The sequence below is a fragment of the Pectinophora gossypiella genome, chromosome 20 (assembly GCF_024362695.1).
Source record: "Pectinophora gossypiella chromosome 20, ilPecGoss1.1, whole genome shotgun sequence".
Taxonomy (NCBI): Eukaryota; Metazoa; Arthropoda; class Insecta; order Lepidoptera; family Gelechiidae; genus Pectinophora; species Pectinophora gossypiella.
The window spans coordinates 6,134,269-6,159,129 of NC_065423.1; the positions used below are offsets into that span (position 1 = coordinate 6,134,269).

Sequence of the window (24,861 nt, forward strand, 5' to 3'; positions counted from 1 at the left end):
CTGTAATGTCCTAACCAAACTAGGGATCAAAAAGTGATTTATGTGATATGTCCCCACCGGGATTCGAACCTGGGACCTCCGGGTCGTGAACCCAACTCTCAACCACTGGACCACGGAGGCCGTTTTAAACCGCTGAGATTATTCAACCCCCTTATGCCACAAACACACCTATTGTACATACAATAACTCAAAAAATACACCATAACACTACAAACATTCGAAAAGGGATGAGTGATAATATTGGTTCCCGCGCGACTCCTTGGTAAGTGATTTTACTGTTTGAAACACTATTCCCATGATTATATTCCCGCCTAGCCTACGCTCAACGGCCACCAGGGGAAGCTGGTGCGTAGCTACCGGTGTTTAAGTAAGTAGGTACTTTCAGCCTGTTTATCCAAATATGTGTGGAAACTCAATTTTCCCGAGCAAGGCGGGTGATTTCATTACTGAGGCTATTCCCAAATCCCTGCTGTGTACGCCGCAAGTATTGCATGTTCTTGCTACGAGAAATAAAGAGTCTATCGTATCGTGTTTACTCGTAAATAATACCTTGTTTGAGGTTTACGCGCTTATTATCGTAATTATAACACATAATACCGGGTTTTTACCGGGGGTTGGGTTGTGTAGACAGATATGTTTGCCCTTAGAAAATGATGGATCAACTTACCAACCCTTTCATCAGTCGTTCCGTGATCATGGCACTTGCAACACTGTTGAAATATCGGGTTTCTCATATCCCTACGCGGTAACAACCAGGTATTATGTGTTATAATTATAATACCTTATATAATGTTTTCTTTACTTCCTATTAAACATAGACAGAAATAAAGAAAAGACAAGCAAGTGAACGTAACTTGCTTGTCTTTTCTTGTCTGGAAAAGTGCGTCAGAGGTTGTGTCCTCTATAACATGATGGGCAATTTTTATGGTCGATATCCTTGGTCCCCATAAGGTTCATTAATCCCTCTTAGTACTGAATTTTTACTTTGTTTGTACAGTTTTTTTTTAAATTACTGTAGTAGGGGGTGGGGCTTAATATCAGTTCAGAAATTCGTTCGGTATAGATTTCCTGTACTTACTTTTTACTAGCTTTTTACTCATTAAGTACATACATACATACACTCACGCCTATTTCCCACCGGGGTAAGCAGAGACTTATAGAATTCCATTTGCTTCGATTCTGACACACTTCTCTTGCTTCCTCCACATTCATCAATCGCTACATACACGCACGCCGCGGCGGTTCAGAATACATCGTACTAAACCTTTCCTAAAGACATCTCCAATTTGGTCGATGTAAGTCCTGCTAGGTCTTCCTCTGCTAGCCCTACCATCAACCTTCGCTTTATATACCGCTTTCGCAATTCTATTATCCTTCAGCCGCTCTACGTGTCCAAACCAACCTAACATTCCCTTCTCAATCGTTAAATACTTACATTATATTTACTAGCACTATACTTATAGATATTTTATACCTATCGATATGCAGTCCCTGCGTATGACTGCACCACAAAGTGTGATTGCGAGTCACACTGCTGCTACATAGTTAATTACGTCGCATCTCAATATGAAATATGAACGTGGGTTACATCCGAGTTACCCCGTGAGCGCGCCAGCACCGCATATTAAGGTTGAGACTAATCGATACAAACGAGACACGTGATTAGATTAGGTACGTAACACGTCATCACATTTATGCAACGACTGATCCGCCGAGAAGCCATCCATGATTAATAGCTCTTCAAAGACACTTCGATTGAATGCATAAACATCGATTAAGACTAGGGTGAAGTCATAATGACCCTAACTGACTAGAATGGTGCTACCACAGTTGCACTACCAAGGGTTGCGCAACCAATTTGTTGTCGAAATCTGAATTCCGAACAATTTCTCGTCAAGATGAATGTATATCAGGATTCTTCCGCATCGTAAGCGCTGTGAGAATTTTCAGTTTTGTACGGAACTTTATTGCAGTATCATAGAACAGATATAAGGTCGTATCTTGTTTTGTTTATAATTCCATACAAAACTGAAAATGCTGACAGCGTATACGACACGGAAGAATCTTCTTTCCACATGAGTGAGATAAGACCTTGGAAAGCGTTATGTGTATTGACTAAGTAGTATTTACCTAAGAATCGTTCAGACTCACAATTGCAAAAATGGCTAGGGTTGGTTATGTAATACAGACAGATACTGAAGTCAAAATCACAATCCTACTCATCGAGATCTAGGTATATAGATGTGTGTAGTTGATAATGCACTTATGGCGATTACGTCTGCAATTTCTGTAGGCTAGATTATTAGGTAAGTATCGTACGTATCGTATCGTATACGTAGTAAGAGAAAAAAGACAAATACTTACTGAGAAATATTGAGGACAGAAGAGGCAAGATGATTGGACACCTAATAAGACACGACGAATTTATTAAAAACATCATAGACGGAAAGCTAGAAGGAAAGAGAGGAAGGGGAAGACTTGGTCTTACATGGAACAGATTAAAGAAAAGGTTAACGTCGTGTCTTAAAGGGAAGTCAAGGAATTGGCCTTTGATAGACTGGAATGGAAAATGCTACACCGACAAGAACGAGCTAAAATTGATTGATGATGACTATATGTATCATAGAATGGTATCAGTTCACCCAGAAGCTAAAGGTTTCACTTTATATGCTTGTGGTTCTGCGTACATCAAGTCACGTAATTAGTAATTACCAATAGGTACCTATAAATGTTTTAAGTAGGTATTATTTTTAATGCCAGTTTTATAGAAGAATAGCGTCACGTGCTGATACCAAGAGACTATTTCTCGCGACTATTTTTAAATTTACGACCACTGTATTCTCTCCAAGAAGTATAAAGCGGTACTTGAGTTTTTACCGACTAGTCTGTCCTTTAAGTTTATGGCCTGCTACTTTATGGCGCAAAACAGACCTAATAAACTACTATGTGCCGGCAGACCTCAGCAATGTAATTCACACAGACCCCTGGGCATTACAGAAATGAATTTTGGATCGTAAGAGTCTTAACTTTAAACAAAGGCCTCATTAGACGAAATGACTTTCTTCTTAACGAAATACTGAGTTCATCCGTTTTATGGTTCGTCGAAACGTGACTAGTTTCGTTTTTTAACAAGCCTGTCTAGTGGGCCATATCTCACTGCCATGGTAGCGCAGTACTGAGGGATTAAAAATGCCACTCCAAGCAATTCATTTAAAAACAGCAAATAAGTTTGCTATTTGTGTGAACATGGGCAATAAATTTATTTTATTCTTATTCTATTTGACATTTGTTTGCATCGCGCACCCCCCTGTTGTCTTGCTAGTTGCACAACCAACAAAACGCCCTGGTGATGTAGCGTTTCTACAACTGCATATGTAAATTTCGTTAAACTACATTTCTCCACTGAACTGGGAGTAAAATAAATTAAAAAATAGAATATGTTGAGCTGTTTTTATCTGTAAGTATAACAAAGAGTTCTCACTCTCCATAAGAGATTACGTTTGTAGGAATATCTTGTGATTGACTCCACCCTGATGGAATGAAGAGCGTAAGTTTTAGACGTATCTGGGAAATATTTGAATTAAACGGAACAAATTATATCCATTCAAAACAGTATCAACACATGTGACACAGGAATATTTGGGACGAAACATGTTTCACACAAACTTATTGTCCGAAATTCAGTAGAGCGAACTATTTCTGTTTCATTTGAGTACTTCTATCACGTGAAACGTGAATTTTCCTGAAGCACATTTCGAAATTAATCCGGGTGCAAAAAACACAGACATTACTTTGGACTGAGAGCGCATAAAAAAAAACATAGAACGCGATTTGTCTTACATACATACATAGACCCACGCCTATTTCCCACCAGGGTAAGCAGATACTATGAAATTCCATTTGTCAGGATTGACACACTTCTCTTGCTTCCTTCCACATTCATCAATCGTTTTATAAACGTACGCCGGTTCAAAGTAGATCGTACCGAACCTTTTCTAAGGTTATCTCCAATTTAGTCAATGTACGTCCTTCTAGGTCTTCCTCTGCCAGCTCTACCACCAACCTTCGCTTTATACGTATATACTGCCACTTGTCTTCCGACAGAAAAATTGTGCTCTTTCTAACAAGATAAACCATTGTAATGGACGATAGGTTGATCACGTGTCCTGTCAATAATACATTATGCGTATTAGAATGTCGTATCAAAGGTGCATACATATTCAAACATGAATATGCCGGCCTTGAAGCGTATAGCTATCACATTAAAAATGCTACTTCAATACGTCCCTGCTGGTTGAGACTAACTAACTTAGCATTTCCAAACGGTTAACTCGCGTAAATCTTGCTACTACGTCTCAGACGGTGATGTAGATAGATAGATAAAATACTTTATTGAGCACAATGGACACAAAATACAGAGATAAGGACAACAGGCTGGGATGATTGGAGATAATGATGATGAAGATTTCTAAGTGATAACCCGAATGAGTTTTATATTACAAGACCTGTGTTTATCGTTTTGGAAATGCTATTTTAGTTCGTCACAGCCGGCGGGGACTTATTAATGTAACGTTTAGATATATACGCGGCCTGGAACGCTTATTCATGCTGATAATGGACGAGGCAACATCATTACAAGTATGAGGGTCCCGGTTATGTGATTGCCAATCCGGTTACCAGCTATAAGGACGAAGCCTAGCAGATGACGTAACCCCAAATCCGTGGTTTGTTAAGGGCAAGCTCTGACCTACTTAGTACCTACGGAACAGAAGATTATGATTACGGCTAAGCTTTTACGAGTGTATATGACATGTAAATAAATTGCCAAAAACCATCACAAAATTAATGCGCCCCATGCATTGTGCGTGTAAGCTCAAATAATAATATAAGCCAAAAGTAGATCTAAAAACTTCTTTTCTTTTAAATTTTATTTAATTATTTAATAAGAGTATATAAAATTACTTATAAGTACTATTTGGTTATTTCTATATCAATATCTCAGAAGGTTTATTCCCATTGACCGGATCACATATGGGTACATTAGTACCCAAGTAGTTATAGGTATGGTGCGAATATATTGACACAACAATTTTATATCATACGTATATAAAGTCACGCTCTTAATTGTGTACATAATATTTCATCTTACCGAATTACTTCAACTAATAGATATTGTTTTTTTCACTAACACAGTTAGTCGTCTATAGTGGTCGAGACCATTGTAGGTGTAGGGCTCACCTTTAAATGGATGTACCTCTGACTACCCCAATTGGGATATAGTCGTGAGCTTATGTTATGTTAACTCCAATTAATTAAATTTTATTTTCTACAAAAGAATGACATTGTCTCAACGAGGACACCACCCATAATCCATCCCTGGGTAGAAATAAACCCAGGACCGAATATGCGATCGCAGCATGGGCTTGAAAGCCTATTCATGTATGTTGGCATTCCCTTGGTACCCTAGTATGGAGCATTGAAGTGAGACGGAATACCTACATACCATATTATTTATTGCATCGTAATATTATGATATGGCCGACTGTAATGTAATGAAAACATACTTAATGAAAAACGAGAAACTCTATCAAGCGAGAGTTACTCGCACTTAACATAGGTTCTGTGGTGTCCATGTCGTAGCCAGATCTTAGAATTGATCATTTCATGATGTGTTCGACCATTTCATGAAATGGTCATATTTCATAAAATAGGCAACTTAAGTTGACCATATCGTTGAAAAGTCAACGTTTATTGATATTTCAATCAACGTTTGGCCATATTATTAATATAGGCGGTGTCCATGCATATGTGGTGTGATGGGGGGTGATCTCTCCGACCGATTTCGGCCATGGCGTGCAATGAAAATGCGAATAGACGGTTAATTTCTTAGGGTCATAATTATTTAAGTACCTAATCAATACTATCGATATGAAAAATTATACAATTACATTGATCCATCTATTATAATATCATTCAGTTTTAAATATAATCGCCACCGGCGCCACTACCGGTGGATAATGTTACCAATTTTGTATATCATGTTATGAAGTAATCATGCATTTAGTTCTCATGTCGTTAAACGTTTTGTGTTCATTGATCTGGCCAAACTACATCATGATGTGTGATATTCTATAAAGCGATCGAGCAAATCATGAAATGATCAGTTCTAAGATCTGGCCACGACATCAAAATATATATAGGGACGAAAATGAACCTAAATATTCCTACAAACTCATATGCCTATTTATATCTTTTTGCCATTCGCAGTGATTACGATGGAACCGGTACCCTCAGGCGAAGTTATTTTTGAATGACATTTCGGCGCGTCTCATAGAGGCAACTGGCGATCCAGATCGAGAATAGGCCTGGCAGTTCAGAGGGAAAATGCTGCCAGCGTTTTGGGCGTTCTGCCTCAGTGTGGCGCGCTGGAAGAGGTATAGCTGGTGTTCATTTTATTGTTATTTTTTAAAATATGAATATGAAACCTCAAAGACATTGTCGACATACCAACTCATTTTTTATACCATCTGAGGAATATCGTAGATGTCCATTAGGGATTAGGATTCATCATCATCAGCCCATTAACGTCCCCACTGCTGGGGCACGGTCCTTCCCTATGTATGGATAGAGAGATCGGGCCTTAAACCATCACGCGGGCCCAGTGCGGATTGATGGTTATTAACGACTGCTAATGCAGCCGGGACCAACGGCTTAACGTGCCTTCCGAAGCAATGAGGTGAATACTTTTTTTTGTGGTCACCCATCCTATGACCGGATGCAGCATTAATGGGAGTGGAGGAAGCAAGGGTGGTGTGTTATGAACGTAGTAAGTAGAATTGCGTGGTATCTGCCTAACCCAATTTGAAATTGACGTGTGTTCCATAAATTGTATGCCTGTCGATTACCCGTCCCTTTCCTGTTCGGTGGATAAAAAATAACAGGTATAACAAAATAAAATTAAATGGTGTGTACAGGAATTAACACCAATATATATTTATTTCTAAATAAATCACCTAGGCCTCAAACATTCAAACTTAAACCCTGCATACAATATTTAGGTGACATAAATATTAGCATAAGTACATTCATTTGGGCGTAGACCGCATGCACTCCCACTAATTGAGTTAGATTGTCTATTTTTGTTATAACACGGGCAGCTCGAAATAGGATTTTCTGTGACTCTACACCTACTTAGTAACTATGACGTCACAGTTCTGAAATTCTCGATGGCTTTTTCGCTTGTGGAACGTAATTCCCCATCCGCCCCTCTTCGAGATTTCCAGAACGATACGTTTTAAAAATAGTCTCTACACCGCAAATACAAAATTAAGTTTTAAAGAACTGTTTCCGTAGTCTAATATACTAAACTTAGTGTGTAAAGTTTATTGCTAACCCTAATATGAATCATTTAATACTTGATATAAAATAAATAATACGCATGCATGCCTTCCAAAAGTCCGGCACTCCATAGCCCCGAGATATGGATACGAAATACAGTGATATATATGACTATAAAATTAAAGTCATATGACCGAATGTTCTTGGCCTTAGGATGTTACGAGTAAACCAACCAAACCACGTTTATCCCGGTCGAGACATAACTTTAAAAATCACTTTGCGATCCCTAGTTTGGTTAGAATATTACAGATTGATCACCCGATTGTCCGAAAATAATGATCCGTCTTCGAAGGGCACGTTAAGCAGTGGGTCTCGTCTACTATTTACTTAAGTAATCACGTAGTCGTTATATGAGCCATGTCAGGACCTATGCGGCTCAATAGTAACCCTGAGAATAATTCATAATCATCTATTCGCAATACAAATGGTATTACAGTTAATAGTATTGATGAGGTTGGTCATTGATCTGACAACCCGCTCTATAGAAGGAGAAACCACTTCTACAAAGATCATGACTTTCTCACAATCATGTATATTTTAACCTATAATATTTTACTTATATTCACCGTCTCACGAGCGGCTTCTTGTGCTACGTATTACCCTATCTACTACTACTAGCTCAATGGGGCTTTAGAACTTTTCTACATAAATTGTTACCAAAAAGTATAGATATAATTTGTTATTGATGGCTGCTAACATTAAATTTGAACTTCAAAACTTGCAGGCCTTCAAGGTAAGTTTTGAAGTCTAAATCCGAACTAAGTTTGAAGTCCGAAGTTAGTTGGGGATTCTCCCTTCTGTTTAAATTCACTGGACTAATATTATAACCGGATTTCAGTCGCTTCCGCCATATTGTTTTCCAGAAACTTTCCTCGATAATGTCATAAGAATTTTTCCACAAATGGCAACTTGTAATTGGTTTGTGTCGACGCTTTTCTCATTTTCCGTTGGCGATACTGTGTAGGTTTCAGTTAAAAGGTCGCAATATACCAGTTCACTTTGCCAGTTTGTTTTTTTATAAGTACTTTTCAGAAAGAAGTAGACAACAAACTTAAACATGCTGTTCATAACACCACAAAAGTACCTACATACATAAAGAGACCAGGGATTCCTACTTCTCTCATGTCAATATCTATCCTGGGTCGTTGTTTGGTGGCTCTGATGTGGCTAGCGAAACCAAACTTCGATTTGAAGGTCCGGGCAGATCACTACTTACTATGATCCTGATATATCACGTTCCCTTCTTCCACTTTCATCAAAGTCTTCTTGCATGCTCGCCGGTTTAGATGTAATGAGAATAATTGAGAAAGGGATGCTTAGATGGCTCTGATAACAGAACAGAAGAATGGGGATGGAAAGACCCTAACGCGCATTTTGTATGAAAACCGCTATCGCCGGTTCAACCCCGCGACCCCGCCCTCTTTTAGCGCTACTTCTACAAACAGATAACTACGATAACTCTACTGCTTCTCAAATTCCATAGCCACTTTACCGGCAATGTATATTTTATGTGATAGACAACAATTTTATCATTACTTGTCGTAAAATACTGCATACAAACGTACTTTTTTGATAAATAGCCATACTAAGATGTTTACGTAAAGTAGACTTACGAAAAAGATTTATGTTACGCAACTCCACAAACAATGTCATTTCCTGCTTTGATAATGTGTAATTAGTGAAAATAATTATGTACAGTGCTTTGTGGTTTAGGGTAAGTATATTAATGTGTGTATTTAATAGCTTTTGTTAGTAGCTAATTGGATAAGCTTATTAGAGGAGAAGGAACGCCATAATCCACGGGTCCCATTAATGATAAAATAATAGCTTTCCACCCTCAACTCCGTTCCTCCACATGGCTTTGTTATTTTTGTTACAGTGTGATTTCCGGAATAAGAATATCATTTTTTTTCCATGACCTTTTTTTTAATTTATAAAATCATTAAGTTATTATTGTAACGTTATTAGTTGCACCCGCAGTGGAGCAGCGTGGTGGAGTATGCTCCATACCCCCTCCGATTGATTGAGGGGAGGCCTGTGCCCAGCAGTGGGACGTATATGGGCTGTTTATGACATAAGCTGCTGTGCTGCTGTGCTATGCTGTGTGCTGTGCTGTGTGGGCTGTTTGTTTTCAAGTCATACAGCGCATTGGGCCATACTGTAATGTTGTGTGTACCTTAATAAATAAATAAATAAGTTATTAATTTTATTTCACTACAAATGATACAACACATATAAAAAATAGATGCCTAAGAGTAGTCTGAAATGATCTGAAATTAAGTCCATTCCAAATTTCATCTAAATCGGTTTAGCGGATTAAGCGCGAAAAAGTGACAGACATAGTTACTTTCGTATTTATAATATTTTTAAACAATCTATCAATTTCAGTACCTTTACCTTAGTACCTTGACCCCATATTTCCGAAATCCGTTTCTTTCCCAGTATAATAGTTTCCATTAGTCGGGTTTCTAGCTCGTGTAGAGAACGTGACAAAAAGATAGACATTAAGAAAACCTTTTAGGGATGATAGCCTCTTTGTACCGTCGCAGCAGTACCTAACCCGAACTTCTAAGTCAGCCAAGTTTATTCCTTGACGTAGAATACCTTTTTAAAAATAATTCTTTGTTCCCGTCTGTACCTAACAATGCGCTAGGAATTTCCACTTGCAATGCTTCTGTTTCCATTCTCTGAGATAATGGAAATGCTTTTCTAAAATATTTTGCCAGTTTACTTAATTAAGTAGATATAGTAATATATATAGTATATATTAATATTAACTGATTATAACTGGGTATGGAATTAAGTAGATAAAAAATAGTAAATACTTACCCACTTTTTAATAAAATGCTTACGTAGGTATTATTTACTTTTGAATGAATTAAATTAGCGAAGAAATAATATTTTGTTCCTACGTATTTGTGTTTTTGAATATTTAGCTGAAAATTAGATGGCATACGCTATTACTTCTTACTTGACATAAAGTTATCAACGTCAAAGTATAGTCAACCTCTGTATAACTATAGTACCTATATCTAATGTTTATACATTAGACTCGAGCAAATGTTGATCTTCGTCATTAATTCAATTAATTAGCCTGAATCGGCACCGTGTTTTAGGAGTTTACAGCGCTTCTGTTCGCATCGTTACGAATTATGCCGTAATTACCCGCCTTTTCCGCCGCCTTCTGGAAAATTACTCTTTGATACCTAGGCATTAAATCGTGATTGATGTTGGGGCAAAATCTGAAAAAATCGCGAATCAAATTACTAAGGACGCTTGGCAAAGAAAAACGTGAGCGAGTTTTAATCTGCTGATGGGAAGTACCTACCTACACAGTTCTAAAAAAAGGAAATAATAGCTTTGAGTCGGTAATTAAAAACAAATGAATGGAGCTAAAAATTAATTGCTTACTCTTCAAAACAGCAACAATATTTTCAATTAATGTATTGTATGTAACCAATAACGTACACTTCACTCTAACAACCTACTAAAATAACTCATTAACTACTTTGCGTGCTTTGTTAACGTAATAATGGCCCCGATTCCCGAAGTTATGGGTGTTTGTGTTAATTTTTAAACGAATGAATAATAATCCGGGCGAATTAAATAAACATCTCGTTGATATGCAACCCGTTTGACATGTGCTGTTGACTTAATTCTGTCAGGATTATTGGCCAGTATAAAATTTTGGGAGGGTTTAAAAAATGCCTAAAATTGACGTGTGTTCTATAAATTGTATGCCTATTGATTACCCATCCCTTTCCATTTCGGATGGCGTGTACTGAAATCAGCACCATTATATGTATGTCCACAAAGCAAGCACTCTTAAATTTATTCTCGCGGACCCTGGCCTGATTCAAAAAGTTATGGGACAATCTTGATACGCGTGCCTATTTAAGATAAATCTCAAAAGGTCGACCGAGATAAAGGAATACATAGAAAGGGCGAGAAAAACCCTATCCCAACCTTGAACTACACAGGATAAAATAAACATTACGATGAAAGGCTTATCGGTCCTAACTATTTAGGATATACCTAAGGGTTTATGGGTCCCGACGCGTTCTGTTATTACGGAACATGAGCGCTGAGATATTTACCATGAATAATTTACATGCTAATATGCCGAACGTTTAGAATATGAACTTCATAATACACAGAGCCTAAATTGAATATTAACCTATGATTAATTTAAGGTCCTTTTTTGATTTTTGTTTTATTATTTTTTTGTGCGAAAATGCGATCTTCTATCGTGTGGGTTGTGAAGTGGATTACCAAACCCATCAACCCCGTCAGGGTTTATTATAGAGCCGCCAAAGGCCTATGGCATGGTGAAAAAATGCGATAGAATTGATTCTTAATGTATACTGGAATTGGATGATAGATCCCTGAACCAATAACGGCTTCACCCTCCGGAGTGCTGAAACCAATACTGAATAGTAACGAGGCATAGCCCCGGGATAAACGGAATAAATCATAGGAATCTGTATAAAGTGTTTTACTTATCCTGGGTAGAGGCTTTCAATCTGAACGCGTTAAAATGGGTACTTACAAAAATAAAGAATGTAACATAACAGAAGCGCACGACTATATCCCTATTGGGGTATTCAAATGTACGATGGAGGTACTTACCCTGTATTTACCATGAATAATCTAAATGTTAATACAGAGTATTAGTGACTTCGTAACGAAAACTTTGAGGGATGAATGAAGATTCCTAGAACGATGTCTAAAGATTCCTAGAGTTTAAGATACTTACATGTTTAATTCCTGATCTCTTTAAATTTTAAATGTATCATTATCATTATGTTCCTATTATTTTTTAATTCAATGTATATAGGTACCTGAGTCTCCACCGGACTTCATATTTTTAATCTTTACGCAAAAATTGTTATACCATAGGGCTACTGCGATACAGGGGAAACCCTACTGCCCGCTATTAACTTGTGTTAATTTTACTTTATTTGGTAAATAAATATTTTTTACTTTTTTTTACTTTTTTTTGATTCAGGCCATGATTCTGAGTTTAAGCACGCGGTTGTTTTACGCAATAAACATTATTTCAAATCAAGTAATAAAATTACAAACCATTGTTTTACGTAGTTGACGCTATTACCTGATATAAAATGATGTGTGTATTAATCGCATTGCGTGTAACGCAGCGTTTATCGCATAAAACAACCGCGCGCTTTATATCAAGTGGACTTTTCCGTCGCAAAAGTATGGAACTGAAAATAATTAAAATAAACACATAACTTTCATGAATTTTCCGACAGGAAATTCCGCTTGATATCAACTCAGAATCATGGTCTGAATCACCCCCTCAGTATTCGTTACGGTGTCACTAACACCCATACCTACTTTTATGGCTACCGTATGTAGGTACTTGTACGGGGTGTTAGTGATATCGTAACGAATATTGAGAGGGATGATTCAGATCATTATTTTGTGTTAATATCAAGTGAAATTTACAACACTTTTTAACACTTGATATTAACTCAGAATTTATGGTCTGAATCATGCCCCTTAGTATTCGTTACAATATCACTAAAACCCTGTATAATAGCCGAATATATTTAGAATGTGAACTTAATAATACATAGAGTCCAAATTGAATACCTACCATTCATTTAAGGTACCTTTTGTTTATATATCCGTAGTTTGTATTTATGTGCTGCGCAATAAAATCCCAATAGGGTAGTCAGTGGTACATCCATCGCAAGATTAACTAAGTAAACACACCTCACCGAGCTTTCTGTTAGACCAACGTGATAGGTGTAAGCCGTATCGCCATCATAAGATAAATTAACTTATTGATTTAAGGCCGGTGCCGGGGGTCGAACTGACACTCCCCATGTCTATTAAAATATCAACATAAACCTGAATGCTGTAAGTAGCATTTTAAAAAACGCATCAATGCGATTCCACGTGTCTGGCTAGTCAAACATTTAAATAAAACTATATTTTATACTGGTACGTCGAGTATCCGGCCTTGCAACTCAAATCGACCTTTTCTGTTGATATTCTAAGGGCGCTATCTCGCTAGGACATCACGGTTACTCCACCAGAAGGGAGTTATTCAGGAATCGGTTGCCGGCGACTTAGTTCTCCAATCAGATGAAATACCCTTTAGGCAACTGCATACATATTTTTTTTGATGAGACTTATTGTAGATTTGCCGCAGATGGCATTTACCTACTTGGCTGGACAAATGGGGAGCGCTGAGGGCTCTCCCCGGTACAAAATTTAAGACCCCAAGGTGCCCAGTTTGGCACGAACCTCAGCTTAGGGCGTCGTCTGAGGGATATTGAAAGAATTACCCGACCCTAGTGGGTCGATAGCGGTAAGCGCCAAATGAGGTAATACGTCGATCATGCCGGCGGGGTCTTTTTTTTGACTTATTGTAGATTTGCCGCAGATGGCATTAACTACTTGGCCGGACAAATGGCGAGCGCTGAAGGCTCTCACCCGATACAACGTTTAAGACAACAGGCCTGAGGGTGCCCAGTTGGGCGCGATCCTCGGCTCAGGGCGTCGTCTGAGAGGAAAAATATTTGAAAGAATTAATCGACCCTAGTGGGTCGATAGCGATAAGCGCTGAATGAGGGAAATCGTCGACCACGCCGGCGGGGTCGGTATCGGGGCCCTAAAGTGTTTGGTGTCGCAAGCTGATTGGCTGCCTCTATGGCTAGAGTAATCGTGTCGTCGGGATCGTATATTACGTCCTTCGAACCGGCGGGGTCGGTATCGGGGTCTTGAAGTATTTATTGTCGCGAGCTGATTGGCCACCTCTATAGCTAGAGTGATCGGGTCGCCAGGAAAGGAGAGAACACCCGGTTAAAGCGGGCTCTAATACCCAGTGTAACCCATTGATTTTATACCATTAATAACATACAAAGGATTTCTGAGAAATCCATCAGTAAATTCTGTAATTAACATGTACAAACCCTGACGCGTCCTCTTGTACCGCTCGAGGGCTGTAAACAAACACATCAAAAGGTTCAAATTTCAACGTATCCAGCAATCCCTGTTAATTACGTTCAGTAACAATATATTACGGAACTCAAGCAATATGCACATTACAAAACAAACACTATTTACAAATATCCGTCGCTTCACCCTGTATCCCTCACAATTGAGTTCGCAATTAGCTGAAGGACTCCCATTCCGAGACCCTTATAATTGGGACACTTATTGCAGAGGTTAATCACGTTAAATATCCAAAGGTCACGAATTATACAAGAGAGTGTACGTTGTACGGGCCTCCTAGGGCCTACTGTATCACACACACAGACACACTAGTTATTCTTTTACAAGCTACGGTCTTGACTTAGCCATATCGAAAATAAAATGAGAAAACTGTAGGTACCCACTCTGATACGTCTGATTCCCGGTGGAGATATATCACAAAAAAACACTTTGTAATCCCTAGTTTGGTAAGGATATTACAGGCTGATCACCTGATTGTCCAAAAAGTAAGGTGGCCCGTGCTTAGGAAGGCACGTTAAGCAGTTGGTCCCGGTTACTACTTACTGATGTAAGTAAGTAGTCGTTACATGAGCCATGTCAGGGGCCTTTGGCGGCTCAATAATAACCCTGACACTAGGGTTGATGGGGTTGGTCACATTCACCTCACAACCCGCACGACAGAAGAAGGCTCTGATACGTTGGATATTTAACCAATCCCTCCGTAAATCCGTATGAGATTCCGTAATCGTTATCTGCGACTTACATTCGATAGAACAAGTAAAGAAGTCAGTGGAATTATGCTTCGTATAAAACAAGGAAAACGGGCAACAGGGTGATTCTACAACAAGAATTCATTTCATTTCATCATTTCATTTACTGACAGGTATTTTTGAATATAGTATAATTTTATGAAATTATAGGTAAATAAACAGGTAGGTACAATTCTTTCTTTCAATTTAAATGTTATAAAAAATATATTAAAACAAAAAAGTCCAACGGAGGAGTGTTCATTCCAATAAAGTTTTCGAACAAAGACAGAATCCGCTTTTGAGAAGATTTGTTATTTTTTTGGTTTATTTTTAAAGTGGGACTTTGTCAATATTATTACAACGCGCCAAAGCAGATAACTAACCACGAACTAACAAAGGAGTTTGTTGAAATAGGTTTTAAGCTTTGTTCGAGTAGAGCGGCTATTTTTGCGTGGCATGTAGTAGGTAACTAGAAAACAATATATATAATAAACAAAAGTTCCAATCCTGAAGGTTTTCCATATTCAATGTAAGTAGTATAAGCCAAAAACTAATCATACATAATCCATATGATAATTTTCTATTCAACTTACTTTAAAACCTTTTGATATAAGTAACTTGAGATTAAATTGAAACCGAGGTCGAGACTTCTCACCTTTCCTAACTTACCTCGATACCGACCCCGCCGGCGTGGTCGACGATTTCCCTCAATCAGCGCTTATCGCTATCGACCTACTAGGGTCGATTAATTCTTTCAAATGTTTTACCTCTCAGACGACGCCCTGAGCCGAGGTTCGCGCCCAACTGGGCACCCTCAGGCCTGTTGTCTCAAATGTTGTACCGGGTGAGCCTTCAGCGCTCCCCATTTGTCCGGCCAAGTATTTAATGCCATCTGCGGCAAATCTACAATAAGTCACGTCGAAAAAAAGGAATAAAAAAAAATCACCTTTCCTAACCACATACTTGGTAATTACATTTAACGAGAAGATAATTTTGTAAAATGTTATATGAAGGTCCTTCCTAGATTGTACACGAGGCTACATTTCAGCCATTATACCAGAGACAAAAGACCGCAACAATGTGACGCGACGCTTTCAACTACAACAATACGACGACACGCGCGGAGCCTTTTAATTCTACTTCCACAATGTGTAAAACCATTTATTTAGTAACATGACTTTGTATAAAATAAATTGCTAAACATGTAACCAACGTGTTGGTGGTTGTAACATACCTACTCTTTAAAATATGGTAGTTTCCAACTAGTCAAATCAGTCACTTTTTACTAAACGTCAAAACACGAAATGACTGGAATTTGTATGAAAAAGCACACTGTGACGTCATAGAAAAACGTGACACAATGTCGCACTTATTATTACATTTTTCTTTATTAAAATTAATCATCATCATTAATAATTTAAGAGCCACGCTCTTGTCGGTGTAGCATTCTCCATGCTACTTTTCATAAATAAGTTAAATAGAAAAAAGAAAACGTTTTTTGTAACCTTTACTACCCAATTTTTAGTTCATATCCGTGATAACCCTGTTCGGAAAACGCATGACTTAAATCACTGGTACGAATCCCGGATAGGGCTCTAAACCGCCGAATTCGAATCGACTTTCTGAATGAAATTCATGTTAGGATTATATATAATTTATATCACGTGGTTTCCAGGATTTGTGCCCGTTTGGCAATAGGATCGCCCCTAATACATGGGATTTAAAACATAGCTGGCGAGGAGTGGGTGCACTAGACACCTCTGCCTAACCCTTCGGGAATATAGGCGTGACGCTATGTTATGTTATAAAGCTCCAATCTGAATTTCCATTTTCGTAATTTCCGGAGGCGTGTATAGGCTGTTTACGTTATGTAATAAATAAAAAGCGTTATTTTGGGAAAATATCATGTTAACCAGCTAAACCGGTTAACATGATATTTTCCCGAACACAACATAAATTGATCTCTTTGTATCTCTTCCTCTGTCCTCTCCAAATACATAACAGAATATGTAAAAAAACCATTGTGTCTAAATCAAACAAAATACTTACATAAGTACATTAAAAATCTGTGAAAATCCTGGCACGTAATCAGACAAGACATTTCTAAGCAATTATTCAGTGTTGCTACAGTCGAGTATCCCCTAAGGCCCAATTATATGGAAACATAGACAAAGCTTCAGGTACGTTCTCTGAAACTTAAATCATTAACGACCCAACTTCATGGAAGTACTACATTTATTAACGAGACAAAGTTTTATACAAACTATAAGAATGGTTAGTCACGATGGAAGATCTCTTTAAAATTAATTCAGTAGCCTCTCTAAGCCTCATCAATATCCTTTTCAACTTTTCTCCCCCACCAGTAGGATCTAAGCCCTCTCGCGCCCACTTTTCAACTTTTCCGATTAAATTAGGTTATATTTTTAGTACTTACCAACGTTCCGAGTGAAACTAATTACATTTATAAACTCTTTAATAACTACATTCGCAACTTGAGGCCGGCTCTTTGCTAAAATAAACGAGGTACTAAGTAACTCCGCTCATGTAGCTATAATGGAGATACGTTATTATGAAAGTTTCTGGAGATTGCTTGTAACTCGGATAATTTATTGGAAGGCCCCCGGCCTCTCAACTTGTGCCGTAAATAATAATTTGTTTCACATTTTAGCCTATAATAGTCTCAAGTGTTATAAACTTTGTTTTTTAACTTATTTGTGGCACATATACGATGTAAAAGTTTCATCTTGATTTTGAGAGAAACGTAGGTATATAATGGACAGAGCTGTCCATATCCATACCAAATATTCTAGTACATTCATTTTTTGTAAGTATTGGCAATACCAGTCCAAGGCTCTACTCTACGTTTCAATAACAGACCGTACCGTAACCAACGAAATTCATGAAGAATATTAAGAAATAATTTTCTAAGAACACGACGAAACTCCGAAGAATTATGGTCTATAATATTAATAACGTGACGTTCATTGAATTTGTGAAAGAGGGGCTGGCTCTGATTGCTTTTGGGGCTGAGATTGAAACAGATGGCAGACTCATACACGTAAAATGTTTCTGTATTATGTGTCGTAATATATATTACGCCTCGTATTTAATGAAATTTTATAAATAAGAGAAAACTCGGCCGTGCGTGACAAGCACGGTTAATGCTCGGTACTGTAAGTATTGCCTTTCAGAAATAAAGTGAAAAAAAAAACTTATCCTTTACTTTAATAATAATAATAATAAAATATATTTATTTACCAAAAACATTTTTAACAAGTTACACAAAGAAACAATATAAGTTGAAGACAGTTATACATAGTCAATGCTTTCCTGCCTTCTAAACTAGGGGAACCTGTGTCTTAGGAGGCAGTGTTCATCCGTGAGCTTGTTATTAACTTACAAGTTTATGCTGTTGTTGGGTTAAAATGTTTGGAAGGTGTGTTTGGATGGGTGTTTGTATGTATGTGTGTATGTATGTATGTTTGTGTGTGTGTGTGAATGTGTGTGAGTGTGTGTGTATGTGTTAGAACTTTGAAAGACGCCTAACTATATCTCTCAATAAGATCGTATTATTTATTGTCTGTGATGCATCTCCCATAGTAGGGAAGGGACTCAAACTAAATTTCGATTGAATGTTAAATCCGCTATTAGCCGTAAAAACAGCTCCACCAAACCAGCAAGGTGGAGTATACTCTATACCCGCTCCGGTTGATAGAGGAGAAGCCTGCAATGCAGTTGGACGTATATAGACTGTTTATAATAAGTATATGTTATGTTATGTATTAAATGAGATTGTCTCAAAGATTACACACATATATTGAACTCAAATGAAATTAATACAATATTTTTTAAGGATTGGTAATAAAAGTAGAGGCAAAAACTGTACTAATATATTTTAACTCTTTCTAGTAGAGTAGTGTAATGTGGAGGAAACAAAAAAGGTGGATCAGGATCGAAACAAATGGAATTCCATAGCCTCCTGCTTACCCCGATGGGAAACAGGCGTGCGTTTATTATTATTCCCGCTTTTCACAGGGTCCGCTTACCTACTCCGAAGATTTGACAGGTCCGGTTTTTACAGAAGCGACTGCCTGAATAGTATATAAGTGTAGAATATATAGAACGGTATACCTATAATATAATAATTTAATAACTTACACACACAATACAGAATGACCTATTCAGTACGATTAGTGATTCATGATCATCATCAGCCCATTAACGTCCCCACTGCTGGGGCACGGGCCTTCCCTATGGATGGATAGGGAGATCGGGCCTTAAACCATCACGCGGGCCCAGTGCGGATTGGTGGTTATTAACGACTGCTAATGCAGCCGGGACCAACGGCTTAACGTGCCTTCCGAAGCAATTAGGAGCTCGAGATGAATACTTTTTTTTGTGGTCACCCATCCTATGACCGGCCTTTGCGAAAGTTGCTTAACTTCAATCAACAATCGCAGACCGAGCGCGTTAACCGCTGCGCCACCGCGCTCCTCACGATTAGTGACTATATAGACGATTAGTGATTATACTATATCAATAAAGATAACATTTTACAATAGTTTCAAAACGCGGTAAGATCTGTCAAAGTACGTAAGCTAATAACTAAACTGTGCGTGTGTGTGTGTGTGTAACTGTGTGGAAATTAATAACTATATAGACACATTGGGAATTAAATACGACGAATGTATAGATATTGAATAGGACTCGTCCTATAAAGGGTCTCGACTCTTTGCCAAGGCTGATGAAAGTTTTCATATTATAACAACGTTAGGCTCTGCTTTGCCATGAGAACCCTTTGCCCTTTGGGACCTCAGAAAGATATTAATCGCAGTCACTATGGCATTGTCGTTAGCTATATCACAATGTAACCTTCGCTCCGTGGTTATGTCGTATTATAAGATCTGTCCGTTACTCGACGTTTCCTTTAGGAATTCGGTCATCATCATCCTCCTGCCCTTAACCCACTACCACTAAGTGGGTTCGGCACAAGATGTATTCCTCTTTCATTCATTTCTGTCTGTCGTCATCTCACTCACACCTTCCACACGTTTGTCATACTCAGCACTCTTCCATCCATCCTTACTACATCCCCATACTATAAGGACATAATATTTATACATCAATGCCCATGCTAAGCTAACCTGTCATTAAGGAATACGATATTTGAAAACTGGATTTCTTTTTTCATTGTGAATTGGGTCTTGTACTAGGTTCAATATAAATTATGAAATTCTGATTACTAAATAAAGACAAATCTAAAATAATGAAATATTTTCTTTTTTCTATTTAATTTATTTATGAGTTTTAAACTAGAAAAACTTAATAATAAGTTCGACATTTTATCAAGAACGTGATACGTCACAGTGTTTTTTCATACATTTACTAAAAAGTAACTGATTTTTCCTAAAAGTTGAGTCGTCTATTGGTATTGGACCTATAGGATATCCCAAATGAGACCGGACAAAGTTTTGAATATCTAGCTTGGTTAGCCAACTTTAGTTTTTTTGTTCAGGTGTTTTAGCCTCCGAAGGGCGAGATTTTAAAGGATGTTCGGTCTTACGACTAATATAAATACTCTTACTTTTTCTAAAAGAAAGCCTAAAATCGGCAGAAGAAAGTAGAAACTACAATCCAATTTTTAAAACCCAGCTAGAGAGGCACTGTAACTGTTAAGTAATCTGAGGTTAAGCTAACAAATTAAAAAGCACTTAGCTTATCTGAAATTCCATCTAGACGGAAATCTGAAATAGATTATTCTTGTGCGTCTCCATCACCTCTGACCTTCGAATAAATCAGCCTGAATTACGTAATTTATTGAATTGCCAAGAAAATGTATTTAATGAGCTTTTCAAATATTAATCAGAAAACCTTGACGACTCCAATGTTCAATTGAGGCTAACATATTTTTAATTTACTTATGTCTTATTACTTCAATAACTTTATTTCCATTCCACAAGATGAATTTAAAAATACAATAATCACCCGCATTTAAAAGTGTCTTAATTTACGAAAATGTAATTCAAAACCTAAATAAATCTTCCATAAGGAGTATTATTACGCATGGAGAGATAAGATAGCTGGTTGTCAACAAATTCTATTGTAAGTAATAACATTTGTGCAAAGGCGTGGTTGATTTAATTTAACATGTAATATTGAAACATAATACAGTTTTGGGTCGCTCTCAAACTGATTCACTTTATTTACAATAAGTACATTATAGTCGTAATTTTTTAATCATCCTATCATCACTAATTTAAGGGCCACGCTATTGTCGGTGTAACATCTTCCATGCTACTTTTTAGGGAAAAATAGGGCAGCCGCTTCCCTCTTGCCTTCCGCCCCGCAGTACTCTGACGCGAGTGGGATTGCGCCCAGAGTAATCTAAAAATCAAAAAATCAACCAAAAAAAGCAATCCACCACGAATCATTCTAAGTATATCACGTTTTTATTCACACTCCTAAGAGTCCTTTCTCGATTTCACATTCCACCAAAGTATCTGAAACCCAAACTTTTTAAACTGAACAAAATCAAGACGCGTAACTCATCCGGATTGCTCTCAGGGGTGTGGCTTCCTTGAAGACGTATTCACGTCAGATATAACTTTTGCAAACTTGCCGAATTAAAACTCATCGTAGAGCTTATTTAAGGTTTTTGACTTCTATGTCATTTTCAGTACTGTTACGGCTAAAAAGAATTATACAAGTACTTACTGACTTCTTATGACGTTTTGTCTAAAAGGAAGACAGAAAAAATACAATAACCTTTGCCAGTCGACTATGTATACCTACTCTGAACCGCTCAAGTCGTAAGTGAAACCGATAATAAATACGATACAATACCTGCACATTATTTGACGCGAACACAGTACAAGGATTTTTCAGCCAGCCTCAAAAATAACTACCTATTCACTTACCTTAGCAATCTTATGTAGAAGGGCAGTAGTAGAGCTGGTCTTGAAGAGCCCGAGTGCTCGTCGCCTCAACCCCTGTCCGAGGCAGGCCTCCACCGCTCCACAAAGTGCTGTCACACCACCACTTTCTTCATGCACGAATTTGCGGGTCACAGCCTGAAATTTTGATTAGTGTAAATTGGGAAAATTCTGTTTGCAGCAAACGTCTGATCACCTGATTGTCCGAAAGTAAGACGATCCGTGCTTCGGAAGGCACGTTAAGCCATTGGTCCCGGTTACTGCTCACTGATATAAGTATGTAGTCATTACATGAGCCATGTCAGGGGCCTTTGGCGGCTCAATCATAACCCAGACGCCAGGGTTGATGAGGCTGGTATTTCACCTCACAACCCTCACGATAAGAAGAAGAAGAAGACGGGATGATGACGACATTTTACTGAAACCCCCAAATCTAACAGCATTACGAGCACAGCGCTTATATCGGATACCCACACTACCTACTTCAAACTCAGATTTTTGATCTAATTTTCTCTTTGTACTTCCTTCCCCCGCAGATGGACTTACCCCAATAGACTTTACATTATTAATTCATTCATTTTGGCTGCGAAACTCAATTTAAGAAAATATTAATTACTCTCTGCCAGAATTCGATCATTTTATTATTTAAGTAATCTTTCCTTTAAGTTGATAGTAGTATGTACTTTACATTTATAATACCTATTAATAACTTTCGGAAATGAGTCAGTCCTTGGAAATGCCTTATATACTTTAATATCCTTTACATAGTGTAGGTTTGTAGCAAGGAAACAAACAAATTCACTTTTGCACCAAAAACACGTGAGCAAAGTTTTTTCGTCTATATTAAACTCAAATAAATGTAAATAGTCATTCCCTTAAGGAATATTGTAGAGTACCTAGTTTAGCTTCAGTAAACTATAGAGAACCGGAGAGGAAATATGATTGGCCACCAGATACGACACGATTCATTTAAAACAAACATCTTAGAAGGAAAAATTGAAGGAAAGAGAGGAAGGGGTAGACCTAGGAGAACATTTATGAAACAAATAAAAGAGAAGGTGCGGGTCGTGTCGTATCAGGAGGATTTGGCGGGAAGAAGAGAGGAATGGCGATTACTCCACCGACAATAGCGCGGCTCTTAAATAAAGAGAGAGAGAGAGAGAGAGAGAGAGAGCTTGTAGGCAAAATAGTAATAATATAAAGCATATAAAAAGCTTTTTCATTAGCAATAATATTCAATAGTCACGGAGCATGGATGGTGTACCTCTTCCATAAGCTGCTTGACCTCCTTCTTGACGGCCGCGATGAGCCTCTCCTTCTGCTCCGTGCCAGGGTCTGCTGCCGGCATCTCCTCACTTCCACTCTCCGCTGCAACAACACCAACAACAATATAATACAACAACTTGATATTGCACACAATAAACATACATACCTATGGGACAATCACAAATGTACATAAGACACACGGCACACAAGTTTGTCTCAACAATAACCTAGAACTGGTGAATCAGTCTTCGATCTTACATACCTACAATACAACCAACACGTGACGACCAGATTGGCGACCAGTCTCGGCATGATGACCAAGGCAATTACCGAAAGAAGTAAAATAAAACCATTTCCACAATTAAAAAGTACAACGTTAAATTTTCTTTATCTTTTCTTTTAATTTTGTTGCAACTTCCGTCCCTGAAATAGGTTTTTACTGTACGGTTTTTGTTGTATTTACCTACTTTATTATAAAGGGCAAACTAAAGTTTGCAAAGTATGTAAATTACATTGCAAAGGTCACCATTAGAACTGAAAAAAGAAATTATACTGCGGACGTGCCAAAAAGTCCAGTTAAACATGACAATAAACCCACACATTTTAAAACTGAGTAACAGATTAAGCAATGCCCCAAAATATATAAAACATTTTCAAATTACTTACTGTGATATTTGCCAGCTACGGCCTGTGGTAAATGATGTACTTAATTTAATTCCAGCTCGTTTAAATAAGAGCTCTCCAATTCCCTCTCTGGGCTGGAGTATTACTACTATGTACTTGGCTTAAAACTGTATCTCCTTTGGACAAACTAATTATTTCAAGGGCATTGGTAGTTTGAGGGATTTAGGCAGCGTTTCCATTGACGCGGAGCTGTGCGGATATGAGCGTAGATGTGCAGGATTTGACCAATCACCGTGAGGGAGAGAGTGACAGATCGTCTTCGTTTTTCGCTCTCTCGAACGCTGTGATTGGTCAAATCAGCATATCTCCACTCTTCTCCGCCCATCTCCGCATCAGTGGAAACCCGGCCTTAAGCTCTTAAATCATCAACTCGAGAGGTCTAATTCTAAATATACAGGATGTGATTGACTTTGATATAAACTCAGAATTATGAGCCGAATCATCCCCCTCAGTCCGCGGAGGTCCGTGTTGCTCTATGTCCTCAGTATAAAGTGGAAATTCCTGTGTGAAAATTCATGAAAATTTTAGGTTGGTAGTGCCATAGTTTTGCGACGGAAAATTCCACTTGATATCAACTCAGAATCATGGTCTGAATCATCCCTCAAAGTTTTTGTTACGTTGTCACTAACACCCTGTATTAATTGTCGACCTTCAAAAATATTTTAGGGCATGTTGGAATATCTGGTCACACATAATATTGCACATGACTGTACCTAATAGTTATAATAATGTACCCGTGTGATCTTGTCGAAGGCCTTTTATCCTGATTATCCAATAAATCAATGCCTATTCCACTCTGTTTGCCACGGGGCTTGCCACATCCAGCCGGAAGGAAAAACGAAAAACTAATTTATATCCAATTCTTT

The 24,861-nt window shown here is 37.9% G+C and overlaps 1 protein-coding gene across 1 annotated transcript in view; it reads right to left on the minus strand.

The window, feature by feature from the left end:
• LOC126376083 (small G protein signaling modulator 2-like) overlaps nt 1-24,861 on the minus strand; it is an 86,712-nt gene that overhangs the window by 43,042 nt on the left and 18,809 nt on the right. Inside the window, exons 2-3 of the mRNA XM_050023254.1 lie at nt 23,310-23,413; nt 22,031-22,183 (exon numbers count right to left, since the gene is read on the minus strand). Of these exons, the coding sequence (XP_049879211.1) occupies nt 22,031-22,183; nt 23,310-23,413 (257 nt within the window). The remainder of the gene's footprint in view (nt 1-22,030; nt 22,184-23,309; nt 23,414-24,861) is intronic.